Below are 21,486 nucleotides of genomic sequence, written 5' to 3'. Positions count from 1 at the left end.
AGTTGAGTCTCTTCACATGAAATAACAACAGTCATGTCACACAGACAGTAAGAAACTCCCAGAATTTTTGGTTCACATTTACATTGTGTAGTGGTTTGAAAGCAAAACCAGTGAGAGACTCCAACTCAGAAATACAATTTAATAGGAAGAAGAAAAAAAAGAAGTAAAATAAAATAAATGCAATAATACGAAAGGCCGCTGAGAGTCAGAATACAACTTGACACCCTATTGGTCAGGGTGTTGGAAACAGTCCAAAAGCAAGCCCTCCTGGAGTGGCAGATGTGGTCCTCTTGGAAGGAGAGATGGTCCTGTAGAGAAAGGGTTTAGAGACGGGTTTGGTCTTCCCTTGGGAGTCCCGTGGGAACACTGGATGTCTGGTGACACTTGTGGTTCCTTTTTATCTAGGAGGAAGTGGTTTGGCTCCTCCTCCCTGGGTGGAGCATCTCACAATGGGATGATGTAATGTGTCATTTGGTGAGCTTTAATGGACCATTAACAGAAGATACGCCCTCAGGAGGGTGAAAAGAGACAAAAAACAATGCCCCACCCAGTTTTAAAGCAGGCTTGTTATCAGAAAGGCAGCTGACCCCTCTCTCCTGGAGTTACAACAGATAAAGAAAAAACACCTGCCCAACCAGGTTTCAACAGACGGAATAAACTTTTTTTTTTTTTGTTACACAACCCAAGACACATTGATATATAAAATCTTATTTTGCACAAAACATAAAAGCATTTAAAGATATGTTTTGAGATGCTTTCCAAGTTCATTCCAGTCTAACAATCTCACTACCTGAGAAAAACTGGCTTCTCTGAAAGGAAAGTCAAAGAATTAAATAACGTATTTTTCCAAAATTCCACTGGCAGGTAATTGTTACAGCTCTACAGATCTACCTCTTCCAAGCCCTCTTTTTACCTCACCCTAATAGATAAGCTCCCTGTGATTCAGAAGAAATCTTTTGTCAGAAATCAAATCATTCAATCTCTCTAATCTTTCCCCACTAAAGTTATGCCTGTTTCTTTGAGGTAAAGGCAAAAAGAGGAAAATTCCAACTCATGGCTGCATTTCTACAACAGAAATATGACAAATCTCTGTAAACAGTACTTTGTTACAGTTTGTATGTAACAGCTGAATAAATATGTAATGGCTACATATTCCTGGAGTTCTAGCACCTACTGTAAACCACTCAACTATCCTTCAACGATTTTGCTTTTCCTATTTTGCCTTTCTAGAACAAAATACTGACCACAGGATTTACAAAATTTACCTTTCAGCATTTCACATCTACAGAATACTCAGTGTCTTGAGTGAGCACTCAGGAAATTAAATTCTGCCTTTCTCCACATTAGAATCAGAAGTTCCTGACTTACAGTTCAAAAGCATAAATTCACAGCAATTTACCAAAAGTTTAAACATTCAATGAGTCATAATGAACTTAAGAATATTTTCTAACCCCATTAGGCCATTTTAATATTTTAAAAATAGACATCTCCAATCAAAAAGGGTAGAAGAAAACACCAATCAAGAATTAACGTCTGATCTTACCTCTGTTGTCATTACCAAACAAGAAGCTGTTGGATTAATGGTGACATCCCCAGTCATCAAACCAACATCCTGAAATTCTTCATACATCTCACGGTACTTCTGATTACTCAGAGCTTTAATTGGACTTGTGAATATCACACGCTGCTTTTCCCTCAAAGCCAGGGCAATTGCATACCTGTATTCAAACAATATCCATATTAACAGCTGTCAGGAAGACAGAGCACATTACTTGGGATAAGAACAAAATAAATTGTGCAATTCTGAACACCAAGAGAATGATACACAGCATTTGAATCCATGCTCTAATACATCTAGCATTTCATAACCTGATTATTAAATTCAATACAACTACATACACATCTTTGGAGAGTGAGAAACCTTTGAACACCAAGTTAGATTACTTTTATGGACATGAGTACATGTAGTGTAATTTAAAAACTGTCACTGTGTGACAACAAAACTATTATTACCTGAACCCGTGCTCTAATATATCTTCATGTACATTTCACTTCTCCCTTCAGGTCAGCACTTCACTGTCTGAACCAAGTCCTGACAGAGAAGCTGCTGACTAGATCAAACCACTGCTTCTAACAAAGCAAAAAAACCCACAGAAGACAGTCCTTACTAGTTCTAGCCAGGGGCTAGAAAATAAAGGTATTTTTTCTAGATTTACAGAAATCTGAAATGAAGAAAACTCCATTTCAATCTATACAGTAACACCTTGACAGTTTAAGCTTTAATTAAGCCTTTCGCTACCCACTAAATGATGAAAGACATAATTTTTATATTCAAGAACAGCCAATTCAATTTTAACACAGATAGACTGAATGTTGTATCAAGAAACTGGGAGGCAACAGCTACTGATGGTTCAAGAAAGTGACAGAAGGGACATCACACTGTTCTTTCATCAGAGCCTGTTAGAAAAGTACTTACTCAGCACAGACAGTTTTACCAGCTGATGTGTGAGCTGACACTAACACAGACTGATTATTATCTACACAAAGAATGGCTTCTCTCTGGAAGGCATCAAGAATAAACGGATATTCCTAGAAGGAAAAAAGCAAAAATATTACAGAAGTTTAAGACAGACTTACATCTCATTTTTTGACTGACCTATTGTGTAAATTCAAGGCACAAATTAAATCAGGCAGATATTCGTAGTTTCTGCTGATCTTAACCCAGTATTATGCAATGACTATGTATTTAAATATTTTAATCTCATACCATACCTAAGATCTTCACTTATGTCTTGCTGTCTTAGCAAATTAAATCTTGCCCTGATGACTGAATTTTCACTAATTCAGGTCAGGAACAGAACTAGAATGCTGCCCCTGCCTGATGTTACAGAAAGAACAGACATCATGACATCTTATCCACCTCAATAAAACACATAATTTTCTCTACCAAATTTTAAATGTAAAAACGTAATTTTTATTTATGATAGACCACCTTTTCCAGACCTTACTGACATAGTACAGAATTTTTCCCTCTATTCTCACTTACTATGTCAAGCAGGTACAAAAAGAAAAATAAATGGAATCTACCACATACTTTAGCAGCTTTTCCAGTTCTTGGCCTCAGACCTGTGAACTCTTCATTTGCTGGAAGTGCAACCTATGAAATAAATTTAAAATAAAAACAGTTGCAGATTTCTGTGTCCACAGCAGTGACATTTCTGGCAAGACGAAGTATATGAAAATCAATTTGAATTTTGGTTATCCTGTTTCTACAAGCTCATGTGTCAAGGGTTCATTCCTCCCTCTCAAGGGTTTTTAAATCAATCACTATATTCTCCTGCCTCAACAGCGCTGCTTCTCTAGCTTCTCTGATAGTCCTACTGTCTTGTGTGAGATATTACTGCTTCACCTACCTTGGAACACTAGCTTTTCAGCCAAGACACAATCATGTCTTCTCACCAGGATGTTCGAAGCAATTACTGATTACATAGTACATAACTGTTACATTTATAAGATTCCTTTTCCAAATACACTGTATTTATACTGGTAACATTCCTATTCCTGGTCAATATCAAATATTTATTCACTTTAAATACGTAAGCTCTCTTCTTACTAAGTGACGGCAAACCTTTACCAGACATCACAAAAAAACCAAAAACTGTAGAGACACGTAGGCTTTAGCACCCTGATCAGCTACTGTTTATACGGTTCCCTCCTTACAGATGTATGATGATGCACAGCCCTTGAATGTGACCCTAAATAATTTGAGTTAGTTCTAGATGCAGCACAGAAAAGAAAAAAAACACAACAGTACAAGGAAGTTAAAATTCTCGCACAAATTCTTTCTGATAGTCATATATGGATGCATGATGATTCAAGAAAAAAAATAAGCATTAATAGTTTGCATTTTTCATATTTGAATTTGTAATGTCTATCAACACAACTTGAAAATGGATAGTTTTTTATTACTTTGCACATTAAAATATCCATTTTTTTAAACAAAACGTATTTTTCAACAGTAATCAGCTTTACACCAGTCTTTCATTCTTGAACCGGAAGAGCAAAATACTTCAATGCACTGATCACACTATGAACAGAAACCTGTTTTACCAACCAGTAGGCTTTTCTCCTTAAATGTTCTTGGTACCTTACAAATATGGAGACCTAACAACATTACCACTGAGTCTTTCACAATCACTCATTTTACTGTAAGTACAATTGAAACTCCTTCTGGCAAGATGTCCTACTAATCCTTCAAGTGCATTTTGTGCATGCTCAAGTGTCAGATACAGACTTCAGACTCTTCACAACCTTAAACACAGTAGGAAATACTGTATCTGCTGGAGTGCAGGAAAGCTGTGCAGAGGGATCAGGATAGACTGCACCAGTGGTGTGAAATTCAGCAAGGTCAGGTCCGAGGTCCTGCCCTTGGGCCACAACAACTCTGAGCAGAACTGCAGGCATCCCCAGGTGGGGGGCAGTTTTTTCTCTGAGGTAACAAGCAAAAGGAGAGTATGAAATGACCTTACACTGTGAATGGGGAGACTGGACATTAGAAGAGCTGTCAAGCATTGGACCAGGTTGTCCAGGAAAGTGGTTACCATTCCTGAAGCCATTTAAGACGTGTACAAATGGGGCACTTGGGGACAAGGTTTAGGGGAGGATTTGGCAGTGCTGGGTTAATAGCTGGACTTAATGATCTCAATGGCCTTTTCCAACCTAAAAATTTCTGTGATATAATAATTGCAAGCAGAATAAAGAATATTATTACACCAGCAGTAATACACACAATTAGGTGTAACAAACCTATATTTTTCATGTGCTTCTTCAATGCACTCACCTCATGTGTACAACCTTCAACAGTTTCCACAGACTGCACCTTTACTTGAGGCATCAGATCTGTCAAACTAAAAAGATGAGTTAGGACTGTGAAACAATATTCAAAAATCCTGTTTTTTATGAACATGAACATAAATTGAAGGTTGAATTTCACCTCTGCTTTAACTGCAACATTAAGAAAAGGGATGTGCAGTCTTGGCAGGCCAGTAACAGAGATTACCAGGACTACTACTTTTAAGTTAAAATTTTGCTACTGTATTAATCTACTTGAACTATTGACTCAAAAACCGCACCACGAAATGGCACTTGGGTCACATTTACTCATATAAAGTTTTATGATTAAATGAGGACTTTTTTCAAGATACAATGAAACAAAATTCAAGACCTCTACTCCTGCTACTAGTCAAGACAGTAAGGGGAGCTTGAAGCACCCTAAGGACCTGCCTGAGGACAAGGCCCCTCTTTACCAGGCCCTCCTCTCAAGGCCATGAGAAAGGACTGCAGCCCCAATGCATGAAACTGTTTATTTCTGATACATTCTACTGATACTACTAACACAGAAAATTGCTTAAAACATTGGCTCTGGTTTTGTTTTCCTTCTATACACTTATCCTTTGTTTACAGTGTTTTGAGAAGTCTTCTCATGAGCTTCTCACAGAAACTCTGACATTAAACTTCAGAAAAATTATAAGAAAGACCGAATGACAATGCAGTTACCACCTCGGACGCCTGAAAAGCCTTGTTTGTCTTACTGCCAATTTATTCTTCCTGTACCCCAAGCCAACTATATCTTTCAATGTCATGGTACACAGCAAGTCTGCCTCCTCCCATGCCCTTCCAGCTCATCCCCAGCTTTGTGTGAAATCAATGACGGCTTTGACCACAATTCAAATGCGTAACTACAAATTCATTAACATTTTCCACTGCAAATGCCTACAGGTGTGCATTATTATTTTAAATACACCCAACATTAATCACTACTGAGGCTGCACTGGCAGCACATTCTCACTTGAACAGATAATGGAAAATGAAACCTTGGCAAATTCATCTTTAGAGGAAAACACTGCAAAACTACTTTGTCTCAACTGTTCCCAGCTGGCACATGGCTAACCAGGGTGGCTTGCTAGGACAACCTTACACATTAAGACAAGCACTTACTTAACATCTTCTGATAACACGTCTTCCAACTTCGGCTTTTTTCCTAAAATAACATTTTCAGTACTATCAATCTCAATTTCCCTTTTGGGCTTGACTATTGCTGGTACTGAAGTTTTTTCTTCCAATCGTTTTCTGCAATATAAACACAGAAGAAATTTAAGTTTTACCTTATTTATTTATGTACTTTCAGGAAAGAAAAGAGATACCTTAAGGGCAATTGTGATCCCACTGCACTTGGGGGACAACCCAGGTAACTTCACCTACAAAAACAGCCGTGGAATTTCAAACCAGTTCCCACATAATCTGGCCACCTGGTCCCCACACTCCCCACCGGGCCACAGAGCCAGGGATCCTGGGACGGTGAGTCACAGAATGGGTCAGCCTGGAAGCGACCACAGCAGGTCACCTGGTCCAACCTCCCTGCTCAAGCAGGACCATCCTGGAGCACATCGCACAGAAGGAGACCCAGACTATATTTAAATACGTCCAGTAAGGGAGACCACACAAACTCCAAGCAAGCTATTCCAGTGCACAGTCACCCACGTACTTAAGTTCTTCCTCACGTTCAGATGAAACTTCCTGTGCATCAGTTTCGGCCTGCTGCCTCTTGTCCTATTGCACGGCACCAAGACGAGCCCGATTGCATACTCTCGGTACCCTCCCTTCAGACACTGATAGACATTAACGAGGTATCGAGGGGGTTCAGCAGCTCAAACACGCCGGCGGAAGCCAGGCCCAGCGTTACAGTCCTCACGCCGGCGCCAGAGCACCCCCGGTACCACTGCCGCAGCCCGGCTCCACGCCCTTACCCCGGCCTCCTGGCACCCTCGGCGGGGCCCGTTTTGCTCTTCTTGGCGCCAGAAGCAGCGGCGGCCGCGTCCTCCTCGAACACGCTGAAGAGCTCATCCCCAAAGGCCTCCGCCATCTTAGCCGCCGCGCTCCCAAAATACCCCGCGCGGCGCCGCAATCTTCGCGCGAGAGAGGCCCTTCCGACCCCGCCCCCCGAGGGGCGACGGAGACTCCCTCCGGCCCTGGCGCCGGTAGCCGCTCACGCGGGCCGTCCTCGATCCCGATCCGGGTCTGGATGTCGGTCCCGATGCCGAACCCGTCCGTAAGCCCCCCCCAGGCGCACACTCAGTCCTTCGGCCCTAGAAGGTGACGTGAGACAAACGGGCGCAGGCCGCGCGGCCCGCGCGCGTGCGCGGGGGGCGCTGGCCAATGGGAGGCAGCGGCGGCGGCGCGCTTAGCGCGGTGCCCGGATGTGCGCGCGCGCAGGGCGGCGGGGGCGCCATGGGCGGCCGCAACAAGAAGCAGCGCGCGGGCAGCGCCGCTCACACGGCCGCCGCCGCCACCGCCCGCGCCCGCGCCGCGCAGCCCGGGGCGGCCGCCGAGCCCGGCAGCCGGGTGACCCCGCCGCGACCCGCGCCCGCCTCCAAGGAGCCGCGTGTCAAACAAGGTACCCTGACCCGCGATGCCCCGGGGGCGGCCGCGCCGTGCCGTTCCCTGTCGCCTTGCGCGCGGCTGAGGATGCGTGGCTGGAAGGGGCCGTGCCCTCATGGAGACCCTGAGGGTGCGGCTGCCGCGGCGTTACCAGGAGAGGCCGGCCATTGGGGCTGTTGTTTTCCGGCGTCGGCAGAGGCAGCTGGAATTGCTCCGCTGCTAGTCTCTTTGGGCCTGGCTACCGCCCGCCTTGCCTGTCCAGCTGGTTAAGAGAGGGGACTCCTCCCCGTCTGCTCGGCCCTAGTGAGGCCGCGTCTGGTGTTCTATATGTCCAGTTTTGGTCCCCTCTGTACTAGAAAAATGATGAGTAACTGGAGAGGGTCTAGTGGAGGCTCACAAAGTTGATGTAGGAGCGACTGAGGGCGCTGGGCCTGTGCAGAGAAGACTGAGACGGGCCCACATAAACGTGTATTAATTTTTCAAAGATATGTGCCAAGAGGATGGTAGCGGACTCCTTTCAGTGGTGCCCGGAATGAGCAGCAATAGGCACTAACTAACACGACGAGTTTCACCTCAACAGGCGAAAGAACTGTGCTCTGAGGGTGGTAGGGCATTTGAACAGGCTGCCCAGGGAGGTCATGGAGTCTCCCTCTCTGGGCACATGCAGAGCTCGCTTGAGTTCATTCCTGTGTCGTCTACTCTAGGTGATCCCGCCGTACCGGGTTGGATGATCTCTAGAGGTCTTTTCCAGCTGTAACTGTTTCGTGATTCTGCTGCATGGGGTGTCCCTGAGTGGATAAGCCTTGGTGGCATTGATGTGTTGAGTTAATTACAGAAAGTCTTACTATTAGATTATCAGCAGTTCCTGTAAAGCACATGTTTGGAAGGCACTTTCCCAGAGCTTCCAATGTATGCGTTTGCTTTGTATATTATCAAAATCAGTATCATGTGGATTTAATGGGGCTTAATTAATGGGGTTTTTTCCTCTCGTGAAAAACCTGTTACAGGGCTGGGGGCACTTCTGTGGCATTAGATAAGATGAGGGATAACTGTTCTGAGTGCAGTCTGAAAAAGTAATATTCTGAAGCCCTATGTGATGCCTGTTTTCAATAAACCAGCTTTACTAGAAGTAGCTCAGATACCATGTAACATTAGAAGAGCTTGTGTTGCAGAGGATGAGCAAATCATGCAATGGTCAGGGCATCTGAGATTCCCACTTAAGAAAAGGTCTTGTAATCTATTAATATAAGCTTCCAGAACATGTTAATCTGTTCTGCTTTTACAAGTGTGGGCTCTGCTACATGTATTTCTGACCTCATCCGCTCCTCCAGTAACCATGGTGCTCAGTCCTCCTCTGAAAATATCCTGCTTCTCTCTCAGTTTGTGTACTGTGGTGAAAAATCAGTCAGTGTTAGTGATAGCTAATTTGGTGTATTCTGAAGAGCCCACCGGTGAGTGCCAGTGAGTAGATCCTGACTGCTGACAGCTGTTTGTATCTCCTGACTGTACTTTTTCTGAAATGTGGTTACCAAAACCTGGTCTGATCTCAAAGCAGGCTGTGCCAGAGCTGTTCTGCAGGCAGGCCAGCACGGATGGGCTGCCCAGCCCAGCTGCTGGCAGGCAGCTGTGCCTCCTGGAGCAGCATGCAGCCTCACAGAGTGGTGGAAGCCGTGGCCTTGCTCAGTTTCTCTCTGTCTTTGTAGTGCCAGATGCAGTGTATGTGCTCTGAAAGTGGTGGAATTTAGTAACAACCCCTGTGTTGTTATTCTAATGACAAGAAATAGTTCTGTGAATTAGCGTTTGGTTTTTTAAATAGTTTTTTAAATAGTTGTTAAATCAAAAATGTTTAAGAGTGACCAGAGCAGACCAAAGGTTTCTGTGAGCCAGTGCCCTCTCTTAGGTAGGGGGCTTAAGCAGATAACTAGGTAAGAACAAATGAGACATGTAGTGATACTGCTGTAGGATGTTCTGCAAGCTGTGGCTTAGGGTTTCCCACAACCAAATGGAATTCTTTTTTCAATTCTCTCCCATGTCAATTTATTTCTTTACTGCAGAGCTGTTCTGTCTGCCCTTGGACCTCAGTAAATGTCCGCTGTCCATAGCTTTAGTGGCAGAGGGTTCTGTTACTTAGCTATGCACTTATAATAAAAAATCCTCAACAGCCTTTCTTGTTTTGAAACTGCCGTTTACTTCCCTATTTGGCAATCCTTTTTCAGTGTTCAGGGTGAGCAGTCAATCCATATCCTCTCGTTGTAGTCTTTGAATTTCGTATTTTGGCTGCCTTTTCACTATTCCTTGTTCAAGACATTTCTTGATTGTTGTTGTTATGTACCTGCAAGTTTCTGGCAAGTTAATGTAATAGTTTGCACTAACTTGTGTTAAGTTAGGTCTGCTTTAGCTATGTTAAACAATGTTCTTTGTGGGTCTTGTGTAACTGACGATTATTTGCAATTTGCAGGTCCGAAAACTTACAGTTTTGGTTCAACAACAGATTCCTGTGCTGCTGCAAATATAGATAAATCTGTTCTTAAGGCAAGTATCTTCTTTTCTTAAAACAACTTTGATTTTCATAGTACTGCCTTGGCTGAGCAAATGTGTCTTCAGGTCTTCTTCAGTATTATGTTGTGCATGAAAACTGCATTAGTGTATGAGACAGTTGACTGTTGAGAGTTTGATTTTGTTTAGGGTTTTGAGTGTTCTTTAAGAAATAGGGGTAAATTACCAGGGTAGGATAATGTCTTTTTTTTAATAACCAATAATACTTTGCATAAGTATTTGTCAACACTTGCAAGAATATTTTAGGAGCTAGTGTGGACTTCTGCTGTGCAAATCAATCTTCCTTCCTGTCAGGGAAAGGATATGGATTTTATATATCGAACTTAGTAGCAACTAAAGCTTGGTTCATGTTTTAGAAGAGTTTCAAATATTAGAACTATGACACTATACTTGTTTTTAATGGTATTTTAGAAGGAGGATATCACATACTGCATCTTGATGTTCAAATTACTTTCAATGAGCTGAGGAGAAAGGCCTTGGTGTTTTTGGTAGAATTTTGTTGTCATTTACTTGCAGTGTTTTCCTTAACATACTAAATTTCCTTGAAAATGTAAATGGGCTTTCTTGGTAATAAGGAATGAACTCTTCTCTTTCTAGTAGAAGTGTATTGCTTGCAGAAGAAAAAGAATTGTCCTTTTCATAAGACATGTTTAGGCCACTTCCAGAAAGCTTGAAAAGTCATAAAAACTTCTGATGTTTACCTTGTATCAACTAATTTTTTCTTTGCAGGTAACGATAAATGGTAATTTGGAGAAAAGAATTATCGATGTGATCAATAACCATAAAAACCAAAATGATGACAAAGGAATGATTTCCAAAAGACTAACTGCAAAGAAACTACAGGTACGGTTCAAAATTTTATTTTTCATTATTTATTTAGAATAAAGTTTATGGTTTGTAATTTTTATCAAGTGTCATATTACACTTGTGTGTATTACAGAATTGTACTGTGTGGAGTACAAGCCAATACAGCATGCTTTTCAGTAGTGATTGGCCAGTGAAATCAAGAAGTATGCTCATTAGGAAAGGCACATCTTTATGGATTCAGGAACTAAAATCTAGAGTTTTCAGAAAAGATAGAGGAATAGTACTTAATCTGAATATTTCAGGTTTCCTACATTTTTGACTCCATACACCTGGAAAATTGCAGGTATGTCTTTATTTGGCTAGAAAATACATTGTATAGAGAGGCAGGAATATAGATTTATTTATACCTATGCATGCATAATTAAAAAGAAAATGTAAATTATGTAAAACAGAATTTTCTGCTTAATTTTTGGATACATTAGTGTACATTGTTTATTTCCCTTTAATACTGGCTTTCTGATACGTGGGAAATAGAACTTTGCAAGCCTGTATTAGATTGCTAGATTGAATATTTTCTGGCTCTCTTATTTATAGGATGTATACATGGCTTTACAAAGATTCTCTTTTAAGACTGAGCACATTGAAGAAGCAATGAAAAATACACTTTTATACGGTGGTGATCTCCACTCTGCACTTGACTGGCTTTGTTTAAACCTTCCCAATGGTGAGTATGGTGACAGAAAATACTTTTGACGAAGAGAAATAGGACCTGCTAAGCCTTACTACTTCATGATAGTAATTAAATGTAATGCTTTTCTAGTAGTTGCAACAGTGTTCCTCTCCTAGATGCACAGCTAATTAGTTCTGGGATATTTTAGTGTATGAAGTCTTGTGGTCTTCCTATTCCTACACTGGGAGTTCTGTGGAAGTCCAATGAGCAAATCTACTATCTTAGATAAATGCTAAAGCCTACTTTTTATTTCAGTTTGTGTTCTTCTAGTTGGTTCCCAGCGTAGTTAAAAATATTTTCCTGTAGTTATTTTTTGTATTTTCTGTGATGTGTTTTGGGGTTTTTTTTGTTTTGAAGATGCTTTGCCTGAAGGTTTTAGCCAGCAATTTGAAGAGCAACAGCAGAAACCTAGAGGAAAATTTTGTTCTGCTGTGTCACAACGTGGAGCACCACCTCACTTGGAAGATAACAAAAAGAAAGAAAATGGACCTGAAACTAAGGTAATCTGAAAGTCTAATCTGTAGTTACTTGAAGTGGAGGAAGAGAGAACAGAACTTCCTAAAATACAGGAGTTGCATTGATTTCCAACACTGATGTGGAAAGCTGGTGAAAATGTGCGATTAATAATTGTAACCTGCATTTTCATTTCAGTGGAATGATAATTTAAAGGTATTTTTCCTGTGGAGTCTAGGAGGGTCTTCATAGTTCATTTTTGAGGTAAAGCACAGAGAATCTCATGAGATTTAGATTAGGTATTAGGAAGAAATTGTTTTCTATGAGGGTAATGAGGCCCTGTAAGAGGTTGCCTGGAGAAACTGCTAATGCTCCATCCCTGGCAGTGTTCAAGGCCAGGTTGGATGGGGCCCTGAGCAACCTGGGATAGTGGAAGGTGTTCCAGCCTATAGCAGGGGGTTGGAATGAGATGATCTCTAAAGTCCCTCCCAACACAAGCCATTCTGTGATTCTATAGCTTAATTTCTTAATTTTATCATATAATGGGTTTTTTCTGTTTATGTACATGTGGTGCACTTGACAACTTACAAGGGTTTGGTTGCCTGTGTACTGTCATTGTTTTTGTTTCTGGGGTTGTTGAATCTTAATAACCACAGAAACAAAAAGACTGCTTGCAAATTATTTCATTGTTTACAGTAATTACAATTATTCTAGTGTTAAGATCTATTTAGGTGTATAGTGAGATACTCACCCTGGTTGGGAAAGATTGGTGCCTTTTTTCTTGTTAAATGTATATATGTTTTATATGTAAAACCTTAACAGTAGTTCCTGGGTACTGGCAGAAAAAAGCATTGCTTTCATATTCTTTATCGTTACTTTAACTTCTGTTGCTCTTCTTAGGAAACAAATGTAAGGAAAGAGAAAGAATTTACGGTGAAGGAATGGATTTTGCAATATGCTGAGCAACAAAATGATGAAGAGAAAGATGAGTCTGTGAAAGAGACAGATGAAGAAAAATTTGACCCAGTAAGATGAAATAATGCTTCTTGGAAGTCTTTCTAAAAACTGCCATGTCTGATACTTCTGCATATGGTGGATCTGTTTGTTAAAAATTTGTGTGTCACAAATTGGGGTTTCAAGTTTTTTCTTTATGTTAACAGTAATGTATCATGCTAGGAAAGGAAAATCTGTTGAAGCTTATTGTTTTCTAAGCCAGTTTTCCTTTCCCATATTACTTGTACTGTGTTCAAAATGTTGAATGTAATGTGTGGGAAAGAAAAATTTAAAATACATTTCCTTGAGATTGAGTGAGTTACTATTAAATTCTGGGAAGTTTTGACTGTCAGCTAAATAAAAACTCATTGTTTCTCCATTGCGTGAGCTTGGTATAAAGGATAAAAGAACTGCGCTTTAGTGTGAAGGTCATTGAAAGTGACAAGCATACCATATTCAACTTGTAATTAATAATTCTTTTTGAAATAGAATGAGAGGTATATAGTTCTGTCTGGCAAGCTTTCAGAAGCAAAAGGACAAGCAAGCATATCCAAGCAAGACAAAGACAAGCAAGGCCAGAAGGCAGCGCAGGAGAAAATAAGAAGAATTCATCAAGGTAGAGCTATGCAAGTTACCTGTGTTCTCTTTTCTGGCCTGCATGTTTGTTAGGCAATTAAATCTTGGAGTCAGGTTGAATTAAATGATTGCATTATCTTTTATGCCACTCTCTGAAATGAAGGCTTTTCTGAATCTGTTCTTTCTCAGTCAAATTCTAAAAAGGCAGTAACGTTTCACTCGTTCTGGTTTTGGTTACTCAGTATAAATAAATAAAGTTGTTTCTTAAGCAGTTGGTATAAGTTATATTGTCTTTCTGACAGAAATGGCAGTACTTGAGGAACATCCAGTATTTAATCCAGCTATAAAGATTTCAAACCAACAGCAAAATGAAAAGAAAAAAACTCCCTCACCTCAACCTCAAGAAACCACTTTGAATTTGAGCTTGCTTGAAAAACCTGATGGTGCTGCAAAGGAAGACAAAGGTGTGTTGGAAGTAGTTCAGTGCAAGCTTGAATCATACCATAAATTTCCAGAATTAGTTCTTGTCTTTCTAAGTTTACAGTGCTGAGTGAACAAGCTCTGATCAGCTTCCAGAAAGGAAGGTGGACTATCACAGAACCAATTAGCTGGAAAATCTCTGAGATTGAGTCTAACCAGAGACCAAGCACCACCATGTCCACTATACCATGGCACTGGGTGCAAAGTCCAGTTGTTCCATAAACATCTCCAGGGTTGGTGACTCCTCCACTTCCTTGGGCAGCCCAGTCCAATGCTTGACAACCCTTTCTGTGAATAAATCCATCCTAATGTCCAGCCTGAACCTCCCCTGATGCAGATTGAGGTTATGGTCCTCTTGACGTATCACTGGTTGCCTGGGAGAAGAAGCTGACCTCCACCTGGCCACAAACTCCTTTCAGGTGTTTGTAGGGAGTGATGAAGTCTCCCCTGAGCCTCCTTTTCTCCACGATAAACACCCCTAGCTCTCCCTTAGCTGCTCCTCACAGGACTCCTTCCCCAACTGCTCCAGACCCATCCCCAGCTCCATCGCCTTTGTCTTGCTGCGAGGGCCCAGGACTGGACACAGCACTCGAGGTACGGCCTGACCAGTGCCCAGCACAGGGGGACAATCCCTGCCCTGCCCCTGCTGGCCACACAATTGCTGATCCAGGCCAGGATGCCATTGGCCTTCTTGGCCACCTGGGCACACCCTGGCTCATGTTCAGCTGCTGTCACCAGCACCCCCAGGTCCTTTCCAGCCCCTCTGTCCCAGCCTGTGGCCCTGCCTGGGGCTGTTGTGACCCAAGGGCAGGACCCAGCCCTGGGCCTTGTTGAACCTCACACCATTGGCCTCAGCCCATGATCCAGCCTGTCCAGATCCCTCTGCAGAGCCTGCCTGCCCTCCAGCAGATCAACACTCCCACCCAGCTGCATACAGTCTGTCTCACTGACCAAGCTGACTTTAAAGGACCTGTAATTGTTTTAAATTGTAAATTTAATTGTTAAATTGTAATTTAATTGTTAAATTGACAGATTACATTGTCATGCTATCATGTTTTAAAAATTGGATTCCTTTTTTTTTCAGTTGTAGGGCTAGTTGCCATTTCAGTCACACTGTTCTTTTTAAACCATTTTCGTTGTAAATCTCTAAACTGTTAAAATATTTTGTAATAACCAAACTTCAGTGAAGCTTCTAAAATTATTGGGTGATCAAAGATGACAAAATACTGATGTTAGTTTTCTGCCAGATACTTCTGTAGGAAAAGCAGGAGTTTCTGTCATGTATCATCAATACTGGCATTCTTACAAAACATTTCAGAAAATGGTACTATCGAGTTTAATACATGTGAATGAAAGGTAAAAATCACTTCACAGGAATGTAAAACAGATTTTAGGAGGCTTTAAAATGTGTTTTTCTGCTCTTGCAGTGAAAAAAAGAGAACCACTAGATGTAAGAAATTTTGATTATAGTGCTCGAAGCTGGACTGGTAAATCTCCAAAACAGTTTTTGATTGACTGGTGCAGGAAGAATTTTCCGAAGAGCCCAAATCCTGCTTTCGAAAAAATTCCTGTTGGAAAATATTGGAAATGTAGGTATGTGTGTCATGTAATCTTTACATTTGCCTTTTTGTTAACTCGGAAATAAAAATTTTGATCAATTTACTCTTGTTGATAAGATTTATATTAATGTAGTGTGTTTAACCCAAACTCTTTTTTACTCCATCAGGGAGATATTTTATTCTGCTCTTCTGTGTTCTGCAAAAGTGATGCTTGGCCTGGATGAAGTCACAAAAATAAGATTCTAGTGAATGTTCCCATAAAGCACGGATAGGGGGTTTTTATTTGTGTGTATTGCTGAATGAAGGCTTCATCTGAATTAGCCCTGTGAGATAGGTTTAAACAATTCACGTTTGGTACTCCTATTCAAAGTAACATATTAAATCAAGGATTCAAGTCTATGATTACCAAAGCCCTTCTGGAAATTGTTTAAAATAAAGTGGAAGTTAAAAATTTGTATCAAAGATACCACAGATTTATGGGCAAAACGGTGCAGTATCTTACTTTAAAATTTCTTTTAGAAATTAAGTCTAAAATACAGAGCTGTAGAGTAGAATATTTCCATGTATGAATAAAGCAGACAGAGAGTTCTAAATAAGCAATGTTTCTTGAAGGAACCAAGTAAAAGAGCTTGTTTTCTTGCTCAAGCTAAGCACTACTGACAGACTGCCACCCCTAAGAATATGGGAAACTTGGCTGCTTCTCTGACTGCTGTTTATCTGTTAAACAGGTGTTTGCATCTTAGTAGATCATTAAACATCATCTTGATGTATCCTAAATAGTTAAAAGCACACAAACATTGAGTCCTTCCAAAGCACCTAACCTCCGTGGTAATCTGTGTGTATATAAATACTTCTGCCTTGAAGAAAATGGAGATGTTCGTGAAGAGAAGAAAACCCCACACATTCACTACTGGAATATTTGCGGAAAATGTTATGTCGTACAGGTATTTTCTGTTTATATCAATAGCAAAAAATTGAGATAATTGCTTTTGAAATTTTTCTTTAAGGGTCAGGATTATCAAGTCATCAGATGACGTGATGGTGATGTGTCCTACAATTGTAACAGAAGACAGTATGCAAGCACAACATCTAGCTGCTACTTTGGCACTTTACCACTTAACCAAAGGACAAGTAGGTTTCCTAGCAGTATTACTGTTCTTGGTGTCGAATCTGCCTCTGCCCTTTTTTGTTATATTATCTATGGTTAAGCTCTAGAAATAGTTTCATATAGTATTTTCCTTTAAATTTTTTGCTTCTGTTACATATTCATTTGTTTTTATCTAATTGTGCATATACTTTGCTACATACAGTAACAATACTTTTTGGTAAAGCTATACTTTCAGTCTTCTGAAAACTGAAATCTAATTGAAAATACAGATGTATTGCTGACACTTATATTACTGCTTTCATAGTTTCTGTATTTAGAGTGGTTTTCTTCTTGTTTGTTTTCAAATCTTCAGACATTTGAGTTTGTTTACACATAAAATGTTACTGATACTACTAAGTAGTACATAATGTAATTTTTTCTGCTTTTTGCACATGAAGTCAGTTCATCAGTTGCTACCTCCTACCTACCGAGATGTCTGGCTAGAATGGAGGGATATCGAAAAGAAAAAGGAAGAAGAAAGCAAAATAGAAACCAACAAGCCACGTGATACGTTTATTGCTAAATTGTTGAACAAACTCAAACAGCAGCAGCAGCTACAGTCTGAAAACCAGCCCAAACTGTCTGAGGGTCCTGAGGATTCCTGGGAAAACTTGGTTTCTGATGAGGACTTCAGCAGTCTCTCCCTTGAGACCTCAGATGCAGATAATTTGGAACCTGCAAGGATTTTGTTTAAGAAGTTGCAGAGTTCATCTAGATATCAGAGGCTTCTCAAAGAGAGACAGGAGTTACCTGTGTTTAAACACAGATCCTCAATTGTCGAGACTCTTAAAAAACATCGAGTAGTTGTTGTTGCTGGTGAAACAGGCAGTGGGAAGAGTACCCAGGTACCCCATTTCTTGTTGGAAGACTTGTTACTAGATGAAGGATCAAAAAAATGCAACATTGTTTGCACACAACCCCGAAGAATCTCAGCAGTGAGTCTGGCAACAAGGGTTTGTGAAGAGCTGGGCTGTGAATCAGGACCAGGAGGAAAAGTAAGAAATGTCTTAATTCCTTTACTTGTCTTGATCAAATACAAGGGGCTGGATTCTTTAGAGAAAGTGGGAGCATTATTTCTTATACAACTGAACAATTAGATATTATTTTCTCTTGAGAAAGACCTCTTGGTGTGTCAGTTGTTTCTTTTTGCCTTGTCACCTGTGAACCTGTGTGTGTATGACTTCTAAAATCTTTAGAGGCTGATGTAAAGCAGCAGTGTTTCATAGCTGGAATGGTCAAAGATTTGAGCAGGTTGCCCAGGGAGTGTTGAGTCACTATCACTGGGGATGAAGCCAAGTCACCTGAATAAGGCTCTGAGCAATCCAGTCTGGCTTTGAGTGAGGCCATGCTTTGAGAGAGGCCCTTTCCAGCATAAGTTATTTTGTTATTTGAAAAAAAAACCTGAATTCCTGTGTTTGTTATTGTAATTCGTGCAAAAATATTTTTGAAACTGTCGAAAGAGTCCTAAAAAACCCCTGATTTTAGCAGCTCTTTGCCTCTCTGGATAGATTTCATGTATTTTTCCTTTCTTAACAAAGGAAAGTACTTGTACAAAGGAAAGTGTGGCAGTCTTTCACTATACTACTTAGTTAGCACTTGTGTGGTGTCTGAATCTGACATTAACTAAATTTCACTTAATTTTGAATATTGTTTACTTGTATGTTATTTTAAATTTTTCTGTATTTTTAATTTATTTTTTAAGAATTCGCTGTGTGGATATCAAATTCGTATGGAATCAAGAACAGGAGAAGCCACCAGACTGCTATACTGTACAACAGGTGTCTTGCTTCGGAAACTTCAGGAAGATGGTCTCCTGTCAAATATCTCTCATGTTATTGTAGATGAGGTTATCAATTCTTTACTATTCTGCAGAATTCTGGGCCTTGACCTTTACTAAAATCTTGCTATAGATCTGTTTTTCTAATTCTAGGTACATGAAAGAAGTGTCCAGTCTGATTTCTTGCTAGTTATTCTGAGAGAGATCTTGCATAAGCGTTCAGACCTGCACCTGATTTTAATGAGTGCCACTGTAGACAGTGAGAAATTTTCCAGCTATTTCTCACACTGTCCCATTTTAAGGATCTCGGGTAGGAGCTATCCGGTTGAGGTAGGTAGATGTTTATTTTGATTATGCAAGACACTTGATATGTATGTGTAAGGTGTTTGCCTGGTTAGTATCTAGGCACTATATCTATATCACTTTTTTTTTTTTAACCAGGAATACAGACCTTTAAATATTTCAAGGGTTTGTAGTTCTTTTTCTTTTATGAAAATATAGCTTAAGGGCTTTGGAGTACATAGCTATACTATTTTTTGTGATGGATTTATTGATTACAGTGAGTCCAACAGTGACACTTTGATTTTTCTCTCTACAACCTAGGTAGAAAGGAAAGCATTAAAGAATACCTCCCACAGCACCTGGAGCTTTGTCACTGCACTCTTATGTGTTTTTCTTATGCATGCTGTATGGGCTGTGGTAAAGATTATGTAGTGATCAGGTGGAGGAGCCCGTTAACAAACTTGTGGCAGCTAAGATTAGGTTTTCAAAAATCATAAGACAGTTTAAGTTGAAATTTGCAAAATTTTTACAATGTTAAGGCATGCCATGTTCAACTTTGTTATGTAAGCTTTAAAATGTGAAAAAGGTTGCTGGTTAGTTTTTGACATGCCTCATGTTTTTTCTTTGAATTTTCACTAAAGATTTTCCATGTTGAAGATGTAATTGAAGCTACTGGCTATGTTCTGGAGAAGGACTCAGAATATTGTCAGAAGTTCTTAGAGGAGGAGGAGGAAGTAACAATAAATGTTACTGGTAAAGGAGGAAGCACTGCAAAGCACCAGGTGAGACAGGCATTTTTAGTTTTGTCTTGGAACCTTTGAGTGCTTTTATTATTTAATAATTTTGATTCCTCTGAACTTAATGTGGTTGGATTGTAGAATATCAAATATTCTTTCAGTTTATAAGAAACAGACACAAAGGCATTCCTACTGGTATTTATGAATGCTGCACCCTTTTGATTGTTGCTCCAACTCCTGTATAGCTGTCTTGATTTTGCTGTGTTTGACATTGAGTTCTCCTGTAGATTACCAGCTTTGGATCTATAAGCAGCAGGGAAACCTCTTTTTTTTTTTTTCCTTTTTTCTTTTTTCTTCTCCCCAAAGAATTCTCCTACACAGTGAACCTAACAACAGAAGAGAAAAGGCATTATCCTTCTTAGCTGAAAAGCTCCCAAGACCCTCCAACTTGGCATGCCATATGAGATGATTTACAGATTGTTGTATAGACCTCTTTATTTTAGGCTAATCCTTAGGTACTCTACAGTGACAGCTCTATGTGCTTTTGTATCAAAACTCGTGATGGGGAAATTCTATCAGTGCCATCTGACTTTGGCAGCCTAGGCTGTCCGTCTAGACTATGTATTTTGGGAAGATACCTGTCTGCTCCAACTTGCTCTGTGAAACTTCCGAAAATTTAGTATGCTACAATTGAGCGCTTACACATATGTTGAAAAATAGTCTGGTATGCTCTGCTGTTTGTTTTCCTTCAGTACAGAAAGATGTGTGGTGTCAAGCTTCCTTAAGTGTACTGAGTAACAATGAAATAGTTTACAATAGTGCCACTTAATTTAGAAACTATGCTATGTATGTAAGATGTCTAGAAAAAACTCAGATTTATGTCTCTCCTGCTAACTTTTTTTTATCTGCTCCAAAACACTGCAGAAGTTGCCACCTAGTTCGTTCTTAATTTTCTTCGCAACCGTTAGTTAAGAAGGGTGAAGTGAGGGGAGAGGGGAGAGGTGAAACAAGTTTCTTACACCCCAAAATAGGAATTTTGAAAGAAGAGTGTACATCTTGTTATCCCAGTTTGAACTGATCTTAATTGAATGCCAGATATTGACCTGGGGCCTGTTTACCTCTTGGATAGACTATAATTTCAACCCTTTTTTTGAAATCTGGGGTGTCATTTAACAGTTGTAGATGCCTCTATACCTTACGTGGGTAGTTGTGTATTGATCTAACTCACACAGGTTTTGGTGGGTGTAATAGTTTCAAGGCAAAACAAATGAGAGGCTCCAAGTCAGAGATACAATTTAATAGGAAAAAAAAAGAAAAAAAAGGAAAGAAAGTAAAATAAAATCAATGCAATAATACAAAAGACCACTGACAGAGTCAGAATACAACCTGAGCGTAGTGATGGAAGCAGTCCAGATGAGGTGGTCTTCCTGAAGCAGTGATCCTGTAGAAAAGTCTGGTAGCTCGGGTCCTCTGGGAATCCAGTGGGTAAGCGCCCCTCTGGTGTTCAGAGTCTCAGCTTATATCCAGGCTGGAATGCTTGGTTTCTCCCTCTGGGCGGAGCATCCCACAATGGGATGGTGAGTCATGTGATAAGGCCTGATGGGCCCATTAACAGGAGGTAGTCCAGGAGGGGGTTATCTGTGAGCTGTGTAGCAAAGGTGCTGATGGCCCATTAACAGAAGATAAGCCAGAGTGGAGGAGGCAGGGAGCACTGCCTCACCTGGTTTCAACAGTTCTTGAAGATGGTGATAGAATATACTTCAACCCAGGACATTATCCACCCCTTATTCTATTACCATCTACATCATCCCAAATCAATACCTTCCTTAAACTACACACACACACATATATATATATAATGAAATCCTACACACAGTTCTCACTTAAAATAAGGTCTCCTTGTGGTACACAGTGGGTGTCCCCATCCTTTTGCATCACCCACCAAGTGTAAC

At 40.4% G+C, this 21,486-nt stretch overlaps 2 protein-coding genes across 5 annotated transcripts in view; one reads left to right on the top strand and one right to left on the bottom strand.

Annotated features, from left to right (window-relative positions):
- MTREX (Mtr4 exosome RNA helicase) overlaps positions 1 to 7,151 on the bottom strand; it is a 44,225-nt gene extending 37,074 nt beyond the window's left edge. The window contains exons 1-6 of one of the 2 annotated variants that reach the window (XM_066181155.1): positions 6,807 to 7,151; positions 5,998 to 6,129; positions 4,841 to 4,907; positions 3,095 to 3,157; positions 2,477 to 2,589; positions 1,544 to 1,718 (exon numbers count right to left, since the gene is read on the bottom strand). In XM_066181155.1, coding sequence (XP_066037252.1) covers positions 1,544 to 1,718; positions 2,477 to 2,589; positions 3,095 to 3,157; positions 4,841 to 4,907; positions 5,998 to 6,129; positions 6,807 to 6,922 — 666 coding nt within the window. In that variant the 5' untranslated portion in view covers positions 6,923 to 7,151. The remainder of the gene's footprint in view (positions 1 to 1,543; positions 1,719 to 2,476; positions 2,590 to 3,094; positions 3,158 to 4,840; positions 4,908 to 5,997; positions 6,130 to 6,806) is intronic. The other variant, XM_066181154.1, reaches the window with a different exon arrangement.
- A 133-nt stretch (positions 7,152 to 7,284) lies between these two features.
- The window catches only part of DHX29 (DExH-box helicase 29), a 35,837-nt gene continuing 21,635 nt past the window's right edge, over positions 7,285 to 21,486 (top strand). For 2 of the 3 annotated variants that reach the window (XM_066181152.1, XM_066181151.1), the window contains exons 1-14: positions 7,285 to 7,453; positions 9,896 to 9,969; positions 10,723 to 10,836; positions 11,395 to 11,524; positions 11,888 to 12,030; positions 12,884 to 13,009; positions 13,466 to 13,592; positions 13,855 to 14,016; positions 15,460 to 15,625; positions 16,599 to 16,722; positions 17,137 to 17,733; positions 18,441 to 18,584; positions 18,669 to 18,845; positions 19,439 to 19,579. In XM_066181152.1, coding sequence (XP_066037249.1) covers positions 7,288 to 7,453; positions 9,896 to 9,969; positions 10,723 to 10,836; positions 11,395 to 11,524; positions 11,888 to 12,030; positions 12,884 to 13,009; positions 13,466 to 13,592; positions 13,855 to 14,016; positions 15,460 to 15,625; positions 16,599 to 16,722; positions 17,137 to 17,733; positions 18,441 to 18,584; positions 18,669 to 18,845; positions 19,439 to 19,579 — 2,391 coding nt within the window. In that variant the 5' untranslated portion in view covers positions 7,285 to 7,287. Of the gene's footprint in view, positions 7,454 to 9,895; positions 9,970 to 10,722; positions 10,837 to 11,394; positions 11,525 to 11,887; positions 12,031 to 12,883; positions 13,010 to 13,465; positions 13,593 to 13,854; positions 14,017 to 15,459; positions 15,626 to 16,598; positions 16,723 to 17,136; positions 17,734 to 18,440; positions 18,585 to 18,668; positions 18,846 to 19,438; positions 19,580 to 21,486 lie in introns of those variants that run through there. The other variant, XM_066181153.1, reaches the window with a different exon arrangement.

The sequence above is a fragment of the Chamaea fasciata genome, unplaced genomic scaffold, assembly GCF_029207755.1.
Source record: "Chamaea fasciata isolate MVZ Bird 193981 ecotype frontalis unplaced genomic scaffold, bChaFas1.0.hap1 SCAF_4, whole genome shotgun sequence".
Taxonomy (NCBI): Eukaryota; Metazoa; Chordata; class Aves; order Passeriformes; family Sylviidae; genus Chamaea; species Chamaea fasciata.
This window is presented reverse-complemented; position numbering and strand designations above follow the sequence as displayed.